General features: G+C 50.2%; 1 protein-coding gene across 3 annotated transcripts in view; it reads left to right on the plus strand.

The window, feature by feature from the left end:
- The window catches only part of GFRA2 (GDNF family receptor alpha 2), an 83,739-nt gene that overhangs the window by 19,675 nt on the left and 44,249 nt on the right, over positions 1 to 19,815 (plus strand). For all 3 annotated transcript variants that reach the window (XM_038573910.1, XM_038573909.1, XM_038573911.1), the window contains one exon: positions 11,504 to 11,858. In XM_038573910.1, coding sequence (XP_038429838.1) covers positions 11,504 to 11,858 — 355 coding nt within the window. The remainder of the gene's footprint in view (positions 1 to 11,503; positions 11,859 to 19,815) is intronic.

Here is a 19,815-nt window from a genome sequence, read left to right on the forward strand (position 1 = left end):
AGCCTGAGACAGAAAAACAGAAGACAAGCCAACAAACAAATTAACAGCACCGCCAACAAATAGATAGTGATGAGTGCCATGCAAGTTAAATAGGAGGATAGGACAGAGGTGGCTGGTGGGTCCTCCAGATTGGGAATGCCAAAATTGGACTCTCAGGAAGGATCCAGCCATGAAGTCCCCAGGAGGAGACACCATGAGGGAGGGTGGGACCTGGGAAGGCCATGTGGCTGGGACTCAGTGAATGAGGTGGATGTGGTGGTTTCGGGGGTGAGCACAGATGCAGGCAGGGGCCAGATCACTGGGATGCTACAAGCAAGTTAAGGACTTTGGATTTCATTTGAAGAGTGATGAGAAACCTTTTAGGCACTTGGGTAGCACTTAGGATTTTAGGCACTTGAGAAGCACAGTGTGATTTATACTTTTGAAAAGCTTACTCTTGAGCTGCGGGAGAGTGGATCATGGGGTGGGGAGGGGCACGGGTAGGAGTGGAAGCCGGAGAGCAGTTGGAGGCTGTTGCACAGGCTAGAGTCCTAAGACAGTAGGGGATGGAGAGGGATTTGTTGTGGGACGGAGCTAAGGACAACTCTGGTAATTTAGGCTTGAACAATGGTGGAACTGCCATATATTAGGATGGGAAAGAGGGAAGGAGAGGTTGGAGGGGCCAGTAATCTAGAGTTCTCTGTCAGACCTCTGCCTGGAAATGCCAAGTAGGCAGTTGGATGTAAGCCTGGACTTCTGAGGAGAGGTCAGGGTTGATATATAGACTGAGAGTCGTTAGCATATAGATGATATTTAAAGCCATGGACCCATGAGGTCACCTAGCAAGAGTGTGTGGACAAAAAGAGAGGGAGGCTGGGCTTCATGAGCAGGGGAGAAGAGTGAGCAAAGAAGTTGAGATGAGGGCCAATGAGGAAGGGGAAAGCAAGTCAAGGGTGCTGGGGGAAGCCAAGAGAGGTACAGGTCTCAAGAGAGAAGGGGTCAGCTATGCCCAATGTAGCAGAGGGGTCAGTTCAGAGAAGTTCAGACACATGACCATCGCATGTGGCAGCATGGAGGTCCCTAATGACCTTGACTACACTATCCTTAGTGGGGCCATGGGTTGGAAGGTTGATTTGGGGAGGATGGAAGAGAGGATGTGAGGTAGGAAGGTAAAAACAGCAACTGTAGATGGCTTTTTGGAACTTCTTTGTGAAGAAGGACATCTTAGGGTGAGAAAAGCATATTTCATAATCAGTAAAAAAATTTTAACTTATGTTTGGTGCTTCCAATCACGCATCCATTCACCACAAATAAAAAATGCTGGGGTAGCTCGGGTGGCTCAGCAGTTTAGCGCCACCTTCAGCCCAGGGCGTGACCCTGGAGACCTGGGATCGAGTCCCATGTCAGGCTCCCTGCATGGAGCCTGCTTCCCCCTCTGCCTGTGTGTGTGTCTCTCTCTCTCTCTTTCTCTGCCTCTCATGAATAAATAAATAAAATCTTAAAAAAAAAAAAACGCTGATAAAGGATTTAGGTGAATTGTATCAATATGAAATGCTTCAATTTTGTTTTTAATTGTTGTAAATACAAAATTAAAGCTGATGTGCCATTGTGGGAATTGGTGTGACCATGGTCAAAAACCTAGTTTAAAAAAACCCACTCCGATTACATTTGAGAAGACACAGAGCCCTCAAAAATGGCCGAAAAAGCCCCTTCAAATGTGAAATAATGAAATTTTAATTTTTAATTGCTTGCAACACAAATTAAGACTAATAAGCCCTTTGAAGAATTGGAGAAAGAATTCTGACAGTGGTTAAGGTTTGACAAAATATAAAATGATGTTTAAGAGCAATCGGTTTTTGGAATAGATTTTCAGTGAATTTGCCATTCATCAAATTAACTTTTGGTGTGTTGGTTTGCTTCCAAAAATATGGCTGACCCTGGAGGGTGCTGGGGTGGCTGTGTGCTGTGTGGGGCTGGAGGTGAGAGGAATGTCCCAGAGAAGGTTGAGGATATAAGGGAGCTTGGGACTGCTACTAGTTTGAGGAGGGCAGGCATCTGGAGCAGTGGGGATGAAGATTGTGGTCCCACTGGATGCCTGGCCCTTGAGTGAGGACAGAGGACTGGTAGGCGAGGCATGCTGGGATTGGCAAGGTCATCTCTTGGGGAAGCTGAGGCATTACTTCATGCAAATGGTATGGGGCTCCTGGCCACCACTCCAGTGGCGAGGAAGATTCTGGAGTTCCTGATCTCTTAGGCTCCTGGATGAGCAGAGAGCCTGTCTCTTGTTCACCAATGAGGAGACTGGGGATCCTTCTATCTTTTGGGGTGTGGTGTGTGAGGCTGGGGCAAGAGGTCCATGGGATGAGTCTCTTCTAGCAGAGTTATGTGAAAATGGAGAGATTGGGGGGGGGAAGATCTTTCCAGCTGGGGAACACATTCTTAAGCAAGCATTTATGGCGCATGTGCCGGGAACTGCGAGAGGCATTTTTATCTATATTATCCTGTCTCATCTTTAGCATCCGTCCTATGTGCGGGCAGCCTGGGTGTTTTATCCTCGTTTTGCAGATAAGGAAAATAAATGCGGCTCAAAGAGGTTGCATAACCTGTGACGCTTGCTCTGCTAGCTGGTGGCCCAGCTAGGTCCTCCGCCTCCCAGCTGGGCCGGAGTCCCTGCACATAATCATCAGCCCAGCCCCCAGCAGGGACGGGCAGGGAGACTTGTGAAGCTGCAGAGCGAGCTTCAGGCAAGTGTAATGTTCTCTTTGTTACTGGATTATAGTCTCACTCAAAGGAGAATGTAAGCTTCAGGAAGGCAGGGGCCTTTGTTGGTTTTGTTCATTTCTCCGGCTGGGCTCCACATGTAGTGGGTGCTCAGGATGCAAGTGTTGGGAATGTGAGTGAATCTTGGGCAACTGGGCACGGATGGCCCCATGAGGGTGAGGGGTATGGTGGTGATGGTGTGGGTGGCTACAGCCCATCGGGAAAGTGGGTTCCCTCTAGTTCCTCACCTGTCCTGCCTCCCATCCAGCCCCATTTAGGGTTGGTTTTGTCTGCATCTCATTGTCGATTGCCCCTCTGCTCACCCTTACATCCCTACTTCTTTGGACTGAGTTGATTGTCCTCTTTGGAGGTCTTGGCTTGGCTTCCATGACACCTGGCTTTCTACCACCTCCTGGTCCACTCCTTCCCAGTGTCTGCTAAATGATGGCATCCCAAGCCCATCCTGTCCTGAGCCCTTTCCTCTTCTTTGTCATCACCCTCAACTTGGGCCACCTGATTTAGTCCTCTGGTACCAAATAGCCTCCATGTCAGTCATACCGTTTTATGCCTTTAGCTCACACCTACCTCCTGCACTCATTTGTTCTTCTGCCCTTTCAGCATCTCCACTTGGACATCTAGTAGGCATCTCCAACTTCAGGGAAAACAGAATTGTGTGTTTAGTTCTGCCCTCCTTCTCCCCTCCAGGTCTTTCCTTTTTTTTTTTTTTTTTTAAAGATTTCATTTATTTATTCATAGACACAGAGGGAGAGAGGCAGAGACACAGGCAGAGGGAGAAGCAGGCTCCATGCAGGGAGCCTGATGTGGGACTCGATCCTGGGTCTCCAGGATCACACCCCAGGCTGCAGGCGATGCCAAACCGCTGCGCCACCAGGGCTGCCCCCTCCAGGTCTTTCCTGTTTTACAAAGTGATTTCACCATCCACCTGGTGCTCAAGCCCCAAACCTAAGAGTTTTCCTGGATTTCTCTTTCGTCCCATTTAGCATCCCACCTATCCTGTTGTTTTTATCTCTAAATTATATACAGAATCTTTGTAGTCACTACCCACCTGTGGCTTCTCTTCTCTCTTACTTCTGCTTCGTTAAGGAAGCTTCAGCCACTTTACTCTTCCTTTGGCACACACCAAGCTTATGACTGTCTCAGGGCCTTTGCACCTGCTTTTCCTTTTGCTTGGGATTCTCTTACCTTGGATTTTTTTGTGTGTGTTTCACTCCTTCTGCCCACCATTCTTTCTCAACTTGGATGTTACCTCCTAGGACAGAGCCTCCCATCCCCCAGTCATTCTCTTTTGAATTCCCTTAGTTTATTTTCTCTGTAGCATGTATTAGCACTTTAAATTACCATATTTATTTGATAATATGTTTATTATCAGTCTTTCTCTCACTAGACTGAAAGCCTCTGGAGAGAAGGGACTCTGTCTTTTCAGTTCATAGGTGGATTTCTAGAGCATGTCGTCAATACCTGAACATATTTGTTGGTTGACAGCTAGCTGTGTGTGACTGACTGCCAGCCGACAGGACCTTGGGGTCTGCGCATGGAGGAGGCAGGTGTGGCTGTGAGTCCTTGTTTATGCGAGTGTATTTCTATGCATATAAATGCTGTGTTTGCATGGGACCAGGGTAGACTCCTTTTAGCCTGTTTCTAAAGGAGGTGGGATGGGAATTTCCTCACTCCCTGCAGCCCTCAGAGTCTTACACTCTGTGTGTGTGTGTGTGTGTGTGTGTGTGTGTGTGTACCAGGGGGGTGAGGGTTAGCAAGAGAATCACAAAATATAGACCATATAGTTCAAAACCTGTCATTTTTCAGATGAGGAAGTAAGACCCAGAGAGGGTCAGGCTTTATCTGGGGATTGACACGTTGGGAGAGTCAGAGACAGAATTAAGCCTCCAGCTTCCACTTTAGTGGCAGAGCTGTGGAGTATGGCACAGAGGCCCAGGCTAGGCTTGGGGCTGGACATTGCAGCTAGAAGTGAGATTAGGGGCAAGTGACCAGGCTGGCAATTTCTTGGAAGGCCAGAAGGGGAATAGAAATACCAATACCCAGCACCCCATTGGATTACAAGTATCACAGAATGGTGAGCATCTTATTTTACTCCCACAGGGAGAGGCTTTTTGGTGGTTGGAGAGTCTACCTTGATGAAGCTTCCAGTTGGGTTGGGGGTGAAGCCTCAGGGGGTGTGCAATAGAGACCCATCAGTTGCCTTCTGCTGAGGGTGGGTTTGGTAAATATGCTGGATCAGATGTGTGTGTATTTGAGGAGTGGGCACTGGCAGCTTAGCCTCTCCTCCAAATCACTGGTTCTGCAAGTTGGGAAGGCAGCCTCAGAATCATGCAAGAGCTTGCAGAATCCTGATTCTCAGGCACCAGGCATAGAGTTTTTGACAAGGAGGCGTGGGGCCTGTGCATTTGCATGTAACAGGCACTTTAGGTGACTCACAAACGCACCAAAGTTGAAGAATCTCGACTGTAAATCAGTTATTTCCTTCTGACTGCACGCACCCTGCTGCTGGAATGGGAGATGGGCGTAGGAATAAATATTTTTATTTTAATAGCAGTGTATTTTAACACATATTAGAAAAATTCAGAACTAACATAGATATTATCATTTAGGATAAATCTGGTTAGGTATTAAAGAATTTAAAGGGGTGCCTGGGTGGCTCAGTTGGTTAAGTGTCTGACTCTTGGTTTCTGCTTGGGTCATAATCTCAGGATTGTGAGATAGAGGCTGAGGGCATGGAGCTTGCCTGAGATTCTTTCTCCCTCTGTCCCTCCTCCCACTTGTGCCTGCATGCATTTGCTCAGTTGCTCTCTCCAATCAATCAATCAATCTTAAAAAAATTTAAAAATTGACAATTGAAGACATTTAAACATTTTTAAAAAAAGATTTTATTTATTCATGAGAAACACAGAGAGAGGGAGAGGCAGAGACACAGGCAGAGGGAGAAGGAGGCTCCATGCAGGGAGCCCGATGTGGGACTTGATCCCGGGTCTCCAGGATCACACCCTGGGCTGAAGGCGGCACTAAACCGCTGAACCACCAGGGCTGCCCAAAATTTAAACATTTTATTTAAAAATTAAGAGATTTATTTAAAGGAGAAATTAATTCAACGTTCATATGTGTGGTACTGGTAACGTGCCAAAATTGATATAGGTGGACCAAGGTGACTGCGTTGTGATAAACCCAACTTGATATAAGTGTCACACAGATATTTCAGGATTAGCAGTTTGAAGATCTAGGGACAGATGGTCATTGGCTCAGGGCAGCACCCCAGGAGGGAAGAGGGGAGGCAGGGGAGGCTTGGCTGGGGTGAGGGAGCCCCTCTACAGTTGTTCCCTGGCCCTGCCTCATGGAGGGGCATGAAGAAGCCAGGGTGTGTACCCAGGGGCTGGACCTGGGAGGCTGAGTTCCCTGAGGTTCTGTAAAGTATCAAGGTGGTTAAATCCCCCCTCACCCTCCCTTGGCCCATCTGGGCTCCTCACAGCAGACCTGAGAGACCTGTGTAGGGAGGAGCAGAGTGAGTGTGGAGAGTAGGCTGGACCAGGCCTATGTGGACTTCTAGCTCCTGAATTCTTAAATATATTTTTTTTAAATTTATGCATGAGAGACACAGAGAGGCAGAGACACAGGCGGAGGGAGAAGCAGGTTCCATGCAGGGAGCCCTATGTGGGACTCGATCCCAGGACTCTGGGATCACGACCTGAGCTGAAAGCAGACGCTCAGCCACTGAGCCACCCAGGTGCCCCTAGCTCCTGAATTCTTTGCAGGTCCTGTGTGGTCTCTGCTGGGTGGTATGGGAGGCGGGTAGCAGGGGCCTCCCTCCCTCCCTGCCCTTTGGACATTTTAGTCAAGGGGCTGAGCCCCTCGCTGGGTGAGGCTGCTATTTGCAACCCAGCACTTTCCTCCCTCCTCCCCAAGTGGGGTCTCCTGAAGAGAAAAGCAAGCCTTCCGGACCCAGGGGAGAGGCGGTCAGTGGTGAAAGCGAGGGGGTGGTTGTGGGAAGGGGCCGTCTGGTGGGCCTGCCCGTCTCGGCCCCGGGCCTCCTGGCTTGGAAGGAGAGCTGAGCCCAGGCCAGCCTCCGGGGCCGAGCTCCCCCAGGGTGGGCATCCGCCCCGGGAGGGTCGGAAGGGGCATCATCCCTGTAACCAGGCAATTGCTGTTACTGTTGCCACATTTATTGTTTTTTTTTTCTAGGAAATTTACCAAGTTTTGGCCCAGGGGTTTACATTTCCCGCCCCCTAGCACAAGCTCTCACTATTCAAGTTCCAAATGGAAGGCACTGAGGCTGTAATTACAGCGGCATTAGCTCAGAACACGCTGAGAGGAGCAGGAACAGAGCACCTGGGGAACCTAAAAGCAGCCACAGGCCCAAATTAGCTGCTGCTCGGCGTGCGGCGTCGCCCCGCGCCTCTCGGGGGCCTGGCCGTCCTGGCGCTCCTCCACCTCCGCCCCAGGCTGCTTCGCTCGCTCTTCCCTTCCGCCCGCCAGCGTCCTGACAGGTGCAAGGAACGTGGAAGAACCACCTGGCTGGCGGGGGAGATGCCCCCAGAACAGCCTTTGTGTCGACAGGCATCCTTGGATCCTGGCCCTGGCAGGATGGTGTGGCCACAGCTCGGGGGTGCGGTGGGGACGGCCTGGGAGGCCGCACCCCATTGTCGACAAGCCTCTTCTGTGCTCCCCTGGGCTCCTCTTTCAGTTTCCATGTCCTGGCATCCTGAATTGCCGTCGGCTCCCCCCCAGCTTTTGCCCCAACTCTTTGTTCACTCGGCCTGGGGACCCGCTTTGCACTCTTTTTGCTTCCTCTGACTCATCCTGTAGGTTCAGCAGAGATGTCACCGCTGCTGCGACCCCTGGGCTGGGCACGATGCTTTCCTCTCTGCTCCTACAGCAGCCTGACTTCGCTGATGCAGAGTTTAGCACTGCCGCAGCCTGCCCCCTTGTTCCCAGCTGGGGCTCTGAGGAAGTGCTTGGCACCTAGTAGGCCTTCAGTAAAGATTTCTTTATCCAGTGAATGGGAAAACCATCCTCGATTCCCTCTCTGCCTTAATCCCCTTTTTGTTTTCACAAGAAGAAGAGAGGGAACTTCTCTTTTTCCACCTTTGTAGGGCTGTTGTTGGCAGGGTGTCGGGGTGAGGCCCAGTCTTTGTCCCTTGTCTCCTGACTTTCACATCTGAGCCCTTCTGGACCACATTGATACTTGACTAGACATGGCCTTGCATTGACCACTATTGTTGGCTCCACGTCAGTTTGGCTTCTTTAGTAATATTAGCCAACAGCTTTCGAATACTTGCTAGGAATTAAATATCGTCCAAAGTACATTTATTCTTTGACTTGTTAAATTTGTCTGCAACACCTACCACGTACCAGACATTGGGAAATATGGGTACTGCAGTGAGTACAACCAGTAAAGCCCCTGCTTTCACGGAGTTTGTATTTGACACAAACAAACAAATGACGAAGGAAGTGTATACTATGGTAGATGGTGATGAGTTGTGGGAAAAAGAGATCAGAGTAGAGGTAATGGGCGTGGCTTCTTATTATGTATAGTGGTTGGGAAGGATTCACAGATTTGAGCAGAGACTTGAAAGAAATGAGGAAAGGTAATGGGGAGGAGCATTCCAGGAAGAGGAAGCAGCAAGTGCAAAGGCCCTGAGGTCAGGGCATGGTCCAGGAAGAGCAAGGAGGCCATTGTGGCTCAAATTGAAGAAGTAACCAGGAGGAGTAGGAGGGGAAGTCATATAGAGCAGTGCTGGCTAACAGAAATATGAGTCACCTATATAATTCTAAGTTTTCTAGTAGCCACATTAAAAAAGTAAAAAAGAAGCAAGTAAAATTAATTTTAACAATACATTCGTTTAAAATATTTCCATAATATTATTGTTTCAATATGTAGTCAAACTAAAAAATTATTAATGAAATGCTTTACATTATTATTTTTTCTTAGTAAATCTTCAAAATCTGGTGTGTATTTTCAGAACCTGGTATGGACATCTCATTTCGAGCTAGCCACATTTCAGGTTCAATGGCCACATGTGAGTAGTGGCTACCATGTTGGATGGCACAGATATAGAGCCTTGAAGACCACCCCCAGGCCTGAGTGAGATGGGAATCCACTGGAAGCTTTGGGGCCCAGGAGCGTGATCTCTCTGCCTTAGGTTCTAGAAGGTTCACTCCAGCTGTGATGAGAGAGGATTGTTTTAAGGTAGAGGGTGGAGTGGGTGCAAGGACAGGGAAGGGAGACTAGGAACAGAGGCTCTTGCCAGCATGTGGTGATGATGGCTTAGACCGTGGGGGTGGGGAGCAGGGGTGGTGGGGAGAAGTGGTTGGATTCTGGATGTTTTTTGGAGGTGGAACTGCCTGGTTTTCCTGACGTAGTGTGTGAATACAAGAGGAATCATGGAGGTACTGAGATTTTTGGCCTGAGCTACTGGGAGGGTGAGTTATTTTCAGAGGGAGGAGGAGGCCTGCGCTGGGGAAGAGCCTCGCAGGGAACATATGGGCTTGATTTGGGGCATGTTAAATTTGAGATGCAGGTGTCAGCCTTGTAGGTAGAGTGGGCAAGCAGACAGTTGGACATACAGATCTGGGGTTCAGAGGGAGGTCTGGGTGGGGGCCAGCCATGAGGGCCATAGAGAGTGGGTGCATATAGGAGGAGGCTGAGCCCTGGAAAAGGTGGAGACTGCTCAGACAAGTGCAGGGTGGCTGCAGGAAGACCACAGAGAGGGCAGGCCATGAGGAAAGGGAGCCATAGGGGGCCACCCACTGTGGCCAGTGTCCTGATGGGCTGAGGAAGAGGATCACTAGCAGGAGGGGGAGGTAAATGCCAGGCTGCAGCAGGTCTAGGTGAGACCAAGAGGGGAGAAAGAGACTGCTGGTATGCACAACTCCATTGAGGGGTTTTGCTTTCAAGGAAGCGGAAAAATGGGGTGGTACCTTCACGGTGGGTCATGAGGAGGCTTTTTTTCTTAAAGATGGGTGGTGTAACAGCTGATGAGGATGATCTTGTAGACGGGGCAATGTTATCATGTGGGAGAGAGAAAAAAGTGAGCCATCTCATTCATACTTACAAGAATGCTATGTGGTAGGTACTGTTTTGCAGGTGGAGAAACTGAGGCAGAGGAAGTTGTTGTAGTTTTTTTTTTTTTTTTTTAAGTCACTTGTCCAGAGCCACACAGCAGGGCCATCCAATGCAGATGGCTCAGTTCTAGAACACCCAGTCTTAACTGCTGTGCTCTTCTGCCTCTTGCTTTCCTAGCTAGATTTGTGAGCTCTTCAAGAATGGGACCACCTCTTACACATTTGTCTCTGCCCCAGCACCTAGCAGAGAGAGGGCTGTGCAGAGGTGGGGTTTGACAGATGGTTAATGACCCAGAGACCTGAACACAAGCAGTGGTATTGGTAATGCTCAGGCACCTGCGCTGGCCATGGGAGGGGGGCATGGCATCAGCCTTCCTCATTCAGTGTCCTTTCCACCACGTTCCAGGACCTTCTGTAAGGTGGGTGGTACTCACTAAGTATTGGCAAGCATTACTGGGTGGATGAAGATTGAATAAAAAGGCTGTGGCTCCTCCATCCTAAAAGCTAAGCTGATGTTGTACACAGTGCTGGCATGACTGGGTTCCTGCTCTGGTTTACCAGCCAGTGTGCTGGGGGACCTTGGGCAAACCCTTGCCCACTTAGTGCCTTAGTTTCCTTATCTGTAAAATCAAGAGGTAGGATTAGGTGATCTCCCATCTGGCTCTCACCAGAATGTCTCAGGTGGGCACGTGCAGACTGGATTCCTGTCTCCCTCCTCTGTCATCAGGATGGACAAGAGGCTCTCTGTAGGTGAGGGTCAGCTGGCGGTGGAGGATCAGGTGGTCCTTAGAAGAGCTGAGACTTGTGGGATGATGGAGTAACCACCACAAAGGGAACCCCACAATTCCTGAGAAGTCTGCTTTTTGTCCAGGACATTCCACTCCATGGACAGTGGTGCAAAACTTAGAGCCATGGCACTAATGCCAAGGTCACAACCTCCAGCACATATACCCTTTGGCTGATATGTGCTCAGCCCTGTTAGAGTCCGAGGCTGACCTTTACCCTCCACCTCATGGTGCCAGGGCTTCCGCCTGGCAGAAGAAAGAAATGGAAGAAAACCTTTCCGTTTTCGTGGTTCTTTGTACTAACTAGCCACTGTAGAGCCCCTGCCTTGGGACAGTTTGAAATGTGTAGGGACAGTTTCAGTGGCCATATGGTGGGTGTGAGGATGGTGTAGTGGTGCTATTTGTGCTCCGGCTGCTGAAGATGCCTTGATGAGAATTGTCCCTCCCTAAATGCCAGCAAGACCCTTGACCAGGAGCCTGCTCCAGTGTGCTGCTCCTGGGTGCTCAGGGGCCTGGGAACCCAGCCTGCCATAGGTTGTATGATCTTGAGCCAGTCATCTTATTTTCCATTACTCACATTTATGAACATGACTATGAACGCCTAGTTGCTTGCCATTTTGGTTGTTATAAGTTTTAAAGAAGACTGAATTAGCAGTCCCCATCCTCATAGCTCCCTGCAGGTATACCAGGTGTTGTCCTATAAGCCCATTGTGGACCTGCTTATTCGGTCATTTAAATCCTAACTGCCTATTAGGTGTCCCCACTTCACAGATGAGGAAACTGAGGCAAAGGGCTTTTTGAACGCTGGGAGGTGTTCCCAGGGAGCAGGTGCTATGGTCTTCCCATGCTTGTGCCGGCCTGTGACCTGCTCGCTCCTTCCCCTCCAGGGACAGGGGCAGACCCGGCGGTCAGCGCCAAGAGCAACCACTGCCTGGACGCTGCCAAGGCCTGCAACCTGAACGACAACTGCAAGAAGCTGCGCTCCTCCTACATCTCCATCTGCAACCGTGAGATCTCGCCCACCGAGCGCTGCAACCGCCGGAAGTGCCACAAGGCCCTGCGCCAGTTCTTCGACCGGGTGCCCAGCGAGTACACCTACCGCATGCTCTTCTGCTCCTGCCAAGACCAGGCATGTGCCGAGCGCCGCCGGCAGACCATCCTGCCCAGCTGCTCCTACGAGGACAAGGAGAAGCCCAACTGCCTGGACCTCCGCAGCGTGTGCCGGACCGACCACCTGTGCCGGTAAGCCTGCCACCACGCTACCGCTTTGCAGCTCGCGGGCCCAGCAAAGAGGGGATTCAGGTATCCGCCGACTGAATTGCCGGCCACTCATTCATTGGGTGCAGGTTCATGGTTTCTGTGCCTGCTCCGCGCTCTGCTCATGCTTAGCACTGTGGGAAGCTGCAGGGAGCAAGCCCAGGAGTGTAGAATTTCAAATCCTAGACCTCTAGAGCCTGGACTAAAGGGACCTTCAGTGGATTCCATCCCACCTCTGCAGGAGGCCCCCACCTGATGTCCTCGTGAGGTCACGTGGCCATCAGGAAGGGGCTCTCAGAAATCACAGAGGTGGCTCTTTGCACCCTGGTGGCAGAGCCAGGCTGGTTCCGGCCTGCAGCGCGGGTCCGGGTCTGGCTGCCTGGGTTGGACTTTTCCGCTTCCTAACTGCCTGGCTCGGAGAGAGTTGTAAACATTTCTTGAGTTGCCGTTCCTTCACCTGCAGACAGGAGTACAAATGCCCACATCACAGGGTTGTAACGTGAGGATTAGATGAGGTGACGTGTGCCCGAAGCTTGGCACAGAGCCTGGCCTAGAGGAAATGCTTAGTGAGTGTAGCCTAATCATTAGGAAGGTTTTTTTGATCGTCGTTACAGGGAGTTGAAATTTGCTTCTTTACAGTTCTTGTTTGTTGTTAAGCATTTATCAAGCGCCTGTTGCACCCAGCACTAAGTTGTAAGGCCTGGGCATGCAGAGGTGAACATCGTGCTCTGCGAGGAATAGCCAGTCCAGGGGGTGGAGACAGAGAAGACAGTGATCCCTGTGCAGTGGGGCGAGGGCTGTGGGCTCTCAGATGAGGCACTGCAGGTGGAAATCGTGGAGGGACATCTGCCTGGGGGTCCAGAGGAGGGGGCGTTGAGCTCAACCTTGAAAAATAGGAAAAAGAAAGCCAGAGAAGGTTGTCAGCTGGAAAAGCATATGCAGAGGCTGGAGGGTAGGGGAGAGCCTGGCCTTATGGAGAGCTGCGGAGGGTGGGGGCATGTGGAGGGAGGGCTGTTGGGGTGGGGGGGGGGAGGCCACAGGCGGGGCTGCTGGAGGAACAGAAGTCACGGTAGTGCAGATATTCAGAGATTGCTTACTGTGTGCTGGGCGCTGGTTTGTTTTTTAAATTTTTTAAAAGATTTTATTTATTCATTCATGAGAGACACACACAGAGAGAGAGGCAGAGACACAGGCAGAGGGAGAAGCAGGCTCCATGCAGGGAGCCCGATGCGGGACTCGATCCCGGGACCCCAGGATCACGCCCTGGGCTGAAGGCAGGCGTCAAACCACTGAGCCACCCAGGGATCCCCTGGGCTCTGGTTTATTATATGGTTTATCTAATTTAACTCTCACAATAAAGCTACGAGGTAGATAACTATTATCATCTTTATCTGTCACACAAGGAGATCGAGATGCAGAAAGTACATCGCCTAAGGTCACACGGCTCACACGTTTCAGAGCCGGAATCCATCAATACTGCTGCTTACCAGTGTAGCGTACTGGCCTGGACTAAGCAGCTATAGGAGTGGAGAGAAGTGTATCATTTCAGATATGATTTGTAAGTAGACTTGCCCGGACTGGGTGATTGGGTTGAAAGTTCCCTGGAGGCAGAAGTCATTTCTGTTTTGTTTACTCCACGCCTCATCCTGCACAGAGAGCCTGGCACATGGTGAACACTCCACAAACATTACTTGAATGGATAAATGAGCGGTGACCGTCATGTTTCCTAGTTAAATACTCATGGGACGAAGGACCCATTCAGTGTGGGGGGCGGGTTTTGGATGTGCAGCATTTGTGGTACCTGGAGGACCAATGCCATCCCCTTGGCAATGTCTGGGGGCATGCTCAGTAAAGGGGCTGGGGTGGAGAAATGGGCTTGGGAGTTGTTGGGTGCCTCGTTGGTGATTAAAGCTCCAGCAGTGAGTGAAATGGTGCAGGGTGGGTTGGTGGAGTCTCGGCTGGAGATGCCTACAGACTTGGGCATCCTCAGTGTTTTGGTGATAAGAGAAGCCATTAATGTGGACAGTGAGGTGGAACTCTGCCGAAAACACAAGTTCTTTGAGGAAGTGCAGAAGAAGGGGGGCTTGTGACAGAGAGGCTCGCAGGTAGAGAGTGAACCAGAATCCAGAAGAGACGGGGGTTCCTGAGGGAGGGAGGGTGGGAGACATGGCGTCTCATGGTGTGTGTGTGTGTGTGTCCATGGGAGGGAGTGTGTATGTGTATGTGAATGCAAGAGTGTATGGAAGTGTGTGTATGCTGTGTATATGTGAGGCGGTGTGTGAATGTAAGTCTGTGTGAGTGAGTGAGTGAGTGGAGGCGGAAGCTAGTTGCAGTTGATCTAGGTCTGGCAGGAGGCAGAAGTGGAGGCGAACCTTCTTGTTGGGGACTTGCATGAGAGGGAGGGAGAGAGACAGAAACAGAGAGAGAGGGCAGCCTGGGTGGCTCAGTGATTTAGTGTCGCCTTCAGCCCAGGGTGTGATCCTGGAGACCTGGGATCGAGTCCCACGTCAGGCTCCCTGCATGGAGCCTGCTTCTCCCTCTGCCTGTGTCTCTGCCTCTCTCTCTGTTTCTCATGATTAATTAAAAAAACCTAAAAAACAAAAAACAAAAAACAAAAAAAAAAAACAGAAACAGAGATACTGAGACAGAGCCTGCAGAGGGAAGGGAGGCCTCTGTGCCATGGGAATATGGGGGCCATGCTGGATGAAGGGGAAGCGCTTAGTTGGGTTTGGAAAACAAGCCCTGCCTGAGTTCAGAGATGGGCCTGATCCCCAGAGCTAGCTGCAGGCTCTGGAAAGCTGTGTAGAAGGTGGGCCTTTCTGTTTTGCTTACTTAAAAAAAAAAAAAAAATAGGTGTCTTATCACCTACAGACACTGCTTGAGGCAATTTAAAAGAAACTATGCGGGGGCACCTGGCTGGCTCAGGGGCACCTGAGCGGCTGACTCTTGATCTCAGCTCAGGTCATGATCTCAGGGGCCTAGGATCCAGCCCCGTATTGGGCCCCATGCTCAGCAGGGCGTCTGCCTGAGGATTCTCTCTCACTTTCCCTCCCCCTGCTTACACTCTCAATCTTTTTCTCTCTCAAATAAATAAATGAATCTTTAAATAGTAAAATACAATAAAATGAATCATACATACACAAAGAGGATGGTCAGAAGAAGAAACCAAGAGCCTTGTAAAGGAAGTTGGGAGCAAATGCTGCAGGTGTCGGATCTAGCAGTCACTGAGCGGAGCTCTGAGCCTCGGGTAGCTGGGATAGAGCAGGACCTTGGTGAGCCGCATGAGTCCCAAAACACGATGGAAGGGAGCAAAGCAGTTCTTGCATGGAGATGCATTCTCTCCTTCTTCTAGGTGCTAACATGACCTGCCAGGCCGCCTCACACAGTGTATTTGCAATGACAGCAGTGACCACAGGACCCATGAACAGTACCGTCTCTAGATGTTTGAATTGGGTCAAGAATAGAAATTCTAGGTGCTCCAGGATGTGATAGGGTTGCCTGCATCCAGGATGGGGCTAGTAGGGCCTGGGGCATTAAACAGCATGGCCAGGTGTCCTCTGTGGAACTTTGCCCATGACTCAGAGTTGAGGCTTAAGGCAGGGTTGGGGAGGTGCACGTGGGTGAAACAGACTGATAGGTGGTGGATGGAAGTGGTTGTCGTGGACACCCTCGAGCTAGAAGACATACTCTTGGTCTCCTGGGTGGTCCTGGATGGCCCATTTCACTCGTTATGCCTTCCTTTTCTTCACTGATCACAAGGGGATGCTCACCCATCTCCAAGGACCCCTCCACAGTTCTGAGTCTGTTGGAGCAGCCTTCTCCCCCTGCACCTCCCCTTGCGGTTCTGTTCTTGGAGAGAGGAGCTCTTGGCACAAGAGGACACAACAGAGACACCTCCTGAGAGGGCCTGGGAAGGCAGATTTGAAGGACCTAGGGGCAGGCCTGGAAGGAGAGGGGCTCATTTCCCCCCCATGCTCTTGCAAGCCTGACATACTGACCCATGGACCCTTCCCCATGTCTGCGGAGGAGCCCAAGGAGGTGACGGGTGGCAGGAGGGGGCATGTGGAGAAGAGGCAACCCAGGCTTCATTCTGCACTCTGCCCAGGAAGGAGCGCCCTCCCTGGCATTGGATCTTTTTAGGTTTCTGCCCTCCAGGGTAGGCACCGCAGGTGGAAATCTTCACTGTGAAATGGGAGAGCCCATTGCTGTGGTGTTTGGGCGAGGAAATGGAGACTTTGAGTCTTCCTTTTCTGGATACTTTAATGGACAAAGCTGGCTTTGATGGGGGTCATGACAAAGCTTCTTTGAGCTAACTCTTTGGGAATGAGGCCCTTGCCTGCAGGCATCTCTCAGAACATGCCCTGTGCTCCAGTGCTCTAGCACCCAGTCCTCACTTTGCCAAGCCTGCCTCACCCCCTTCACTTTCCTGCTGGGGGTGTTGGCCTGGCTATGCTTCTTCCTGAGTGAATCTTGGCCCAGGGTTTCTGGCAGGGGGCACGGGGGTGGGGGACAGCTCTGCCAGAGTTCACCTCACCCGGCACTACATTAAAGCAAGTTTGTTAATCTGCTTTGGGGCATACCCCGGGGCAGGCCTTGTACATCCCCAGTGTGATATTTAACAGACTCTTCTGTGCCATCTTATGAAATGTCACTAACCACAAGGTGTTGGGGTTTGAAGAAGCCTTTGGTTAAGCAAAGACATCTCCTTACGGGGCTGGGGTTCTGGGCAGCACTTCAGAATCTTCCCCTGATTCTTTGGATCAGGATCAGCATGGAAGCTTCCTACTCCAGCCATGTCTCTAGCCTTTGTCTCGTTCATATCCCATGAGCCTTCAGAACTGTAAACTTAAGACAAGGGGAGGCTTTTCCTTTTAAAGTCTCCTGATACGGAGTCTGAAAAGCCCGGAGAATCTCTTGGAATGAATCCATGGAATTTGGTCGAATTCTCTCACCCCAGCTCCACAATGGGCCATGACCTACTTTTTTCTTTTCTTTTTTTTCTTTTTTTTTTTTTTTTTAAACCTGATCTTTTGATTGCTACCCTCCACTTACACTCATTATGAGGATGGTCTGGACTATATGTGTGTGTGCATGGGGGCAGGGTATATGGGGCTGGAAAGTTCTGGGAGGATGATTCCGTTGTCTTGTAAACCGTGTCCCCTCTCAGGCCTTGTTTGGAAGAGGCTGTCTGAAATGCCGTATTCCTCTTGGTCTCCCGAGAGGACATAAATAACTCGGTGCTGGCCCTGTGCCATATCCTGGGCTGTAATTTAACCTCTGGATGCTGAGGATGGGTATAAATAGATTCCAGCCTGGGGCTACCCTGGCTGCCTGGGTTCCTTCATGCAGTGGATGCTGTCCTGGTCTGGGAGGAATGCTGGGAAGGCAGAGGGATGGGGTCCTCTCCATCAAGGTTATCCACACGGAGTGGGGAGGAGTCCCTTCGGCAGGCTCGCCCTCTTGCTTAGCTTGGGGGCATGTCTGGTATCTGCAGGCAGGCAGTATATTTGGGCAGGTCTGGATTTGATTGGTGTGGCCCTTCAGCTTCTTTTGGATTCTTTATAAAATCTGTTGGCTGACAGTTTTAGCGGGCTATCTCTACACAGCAGCAAATGATTATTTGCAGGGGGTGGTGGGCTCTGGGGCTTCCAAGCCTTTACTTCTTTTAAAGGAAAGAGTCTGGAATATCGTGAAATCATATGCAAAATTTCATGTGTATGTTTGAGAGGGAAGTACGGTGCTTTCATTAGATTCTCGAAGGATTTCTGGACTCCTCAAAGCTCTGTCTTTTCTAGATGTCCAGCTTGGATTGGCTGCCTGGAGGACTGTGAATGACTGACTGATTAGTGATGTCTGCCACAGGCATGGGTGAGGCAAACTGGACGCTCTGCGGGAATCCAACCAGTGTTCCAGGGCCCTGTGGGTCACCTGGAGCGGAGGAATGTGGGTCTTCAGGACTTTCCTTTATTCATTTGACAGCTATTTATTGATCATCCACTGTGGGCCTTGTGCTGGGATTAGAGTTAGTAAAGTAGGTGGAAGTCCATGCCCTCAGGGTGCTTACGAGTCTAGTGCCAGCATGCTGTCATTATTGCCTCTGCAGCGAGAAGAGAGCCACACAATCAGCTAGATGGTAGCATTTCTGCTCAGGTACTCTTGACATCACAGTTCTGGTCTGCTACCTACCAGGTCTTCCCTGGGTCACTTTGGTAGCACTGAGGGCAGCCCTTGTGAAGAGGAGCCACATACACATGAACCTGGCTTAGGGCCTGCCAGGCTTGAGCAGAGCTCGGAGCCCCAAATCCCAGTCTTTCTCCAGGAGCGCCATGGGGTAGAGAAGTCACCATCTTCCTGAAGAAAACCTAACCAGCAAGGTTGCTAGTGGATGGAGACTCTACATGCGGGCAGCATTGTGGGATCTTCAGCCTTGCCAGAGACCCCCAAACCCATCTTCCTACTGGGGATCCCATGCTGGCTCCTGCTGCTGGCCTCAGTGAGGGTCCTGCTTGCCCAAGGATGCCCAAATGACTCCTCTTGGAATTTCCTGTGGCACATTGAGACCAAGCTGGAATGTTGAATGTCATTTTAACTGAAGGCTCTGGGAAAATAAATGCGGTGGGAAGCCACTGCCTGCATATCTAGTTTACATCTTCCAGCTCTGCCCACTGCAGGGGTCTTAGCATGGCTGGGCAAAGAGTGCCTTAAACCTTTATTGTCCAGGCTTGCTGCATGGATATCTGGGCTCCGTAACGCTCACACCCCACAGAGATGTGGTGGTGCACCCCTTGTCTAGCAGAGGCTCCCACTTGTGGCATTCTGCATGAGAACCCCTCCATTGCTGGATGAGCAACAGGAGGAACGACCATTTGGAGGAGACGCCACTAACGCAGAGAATCGGAGTACAAGTCATTAAGGTTTGTCCACACCAGAAGCATCACCTCCACTTGTATGTGTGTTGCTTACATAGGACCAGGGCACACTTTCAGCTGCTATCATCTTGCATCGTTCACTGAGCTCCTTTTTAAATAAAGGCACAAATTCCATCATGGGGGCTCTCCCCTCATAACCTAATTACCTTCAAAACCATCACACTGGGGATCAGGATTTTAACATATCAGTTTGGAGGGACATGAATATTCACTCTATAGTACGAAAACTTACCTTCCTTCAAAGCCTGTGTGGTCCTCATCTCCTAGCTATATCTTTTACTGATACTTTCTAGAACTTGTCTGTATCCTTCATGTGCCACTGATCACATGACCTTCCTTTAATACTTTATTGTCCCAGTTAGGTCTCTGGTTTTTTCCATTCTTCTATTACTACTGTGTTGACTTATATATTTATCAAATATTTACTGGGTGCTAGGCACTGTGCTAGACATGAGGTACTTACTGGAGGATATAGTTGAGATGGTCCCTGTTCCCCTGGAGCTTATTGTCTGATGGAGGAGATAGTAAACAGATAAATATATAACTGGCATTTGCAAAATGAGTGGGACATAGAAATAGAGGAGCTACTTGGACAGCGGTCAGGAATAGTTTATCTGAGGATGTGATATTTATATGGAGACCTGAAGAATGGAGAAGCCAGAGGTAAGGCAGATAGGATAGGAGAGAACATTTCATGCAGAAGGAATAAATAGCATGTGCAGAAGTTTGGAGCTGGGAGGGAGCCTGGCATTGCTGGAGAAAATTAAAAGAGGCCAGTGTGGCTGGAGCGAGGGGGCCCCAGGAGGGAACAGGAGGGGGAGGTGAGAGGAGGGAGGCAGGGCCAGCTCATGCAGAGCTTGCTGGCCACTGCAAGGAGTTTGGATTTAGTTGTAGGTTGAAGTATAGTTGACATACAGTGTTTTATTAGTTTCAGGTATGTGACAGCGATTTGACAATTCTATACATTACGCAGTGTTCACTAAGATAAGTGTAGTCACTCTCTGTCACCAGAC

Source organism: Canis lupus, chromosome 25 (genome assembly GCF_011100685.1).
Source record: "Canis lupus familiaris isolate Mischka breed German Shepherd chromosome 25, alternate assembly UU_Cfam_GSD_1.0, whole genome shotgun sequence".
NCBI classification, from domain to species: Eukaryota; Metazoa; Chordata; class Mammalia; order Carnivora; family Canidae; genus Canis; species Canis lupus.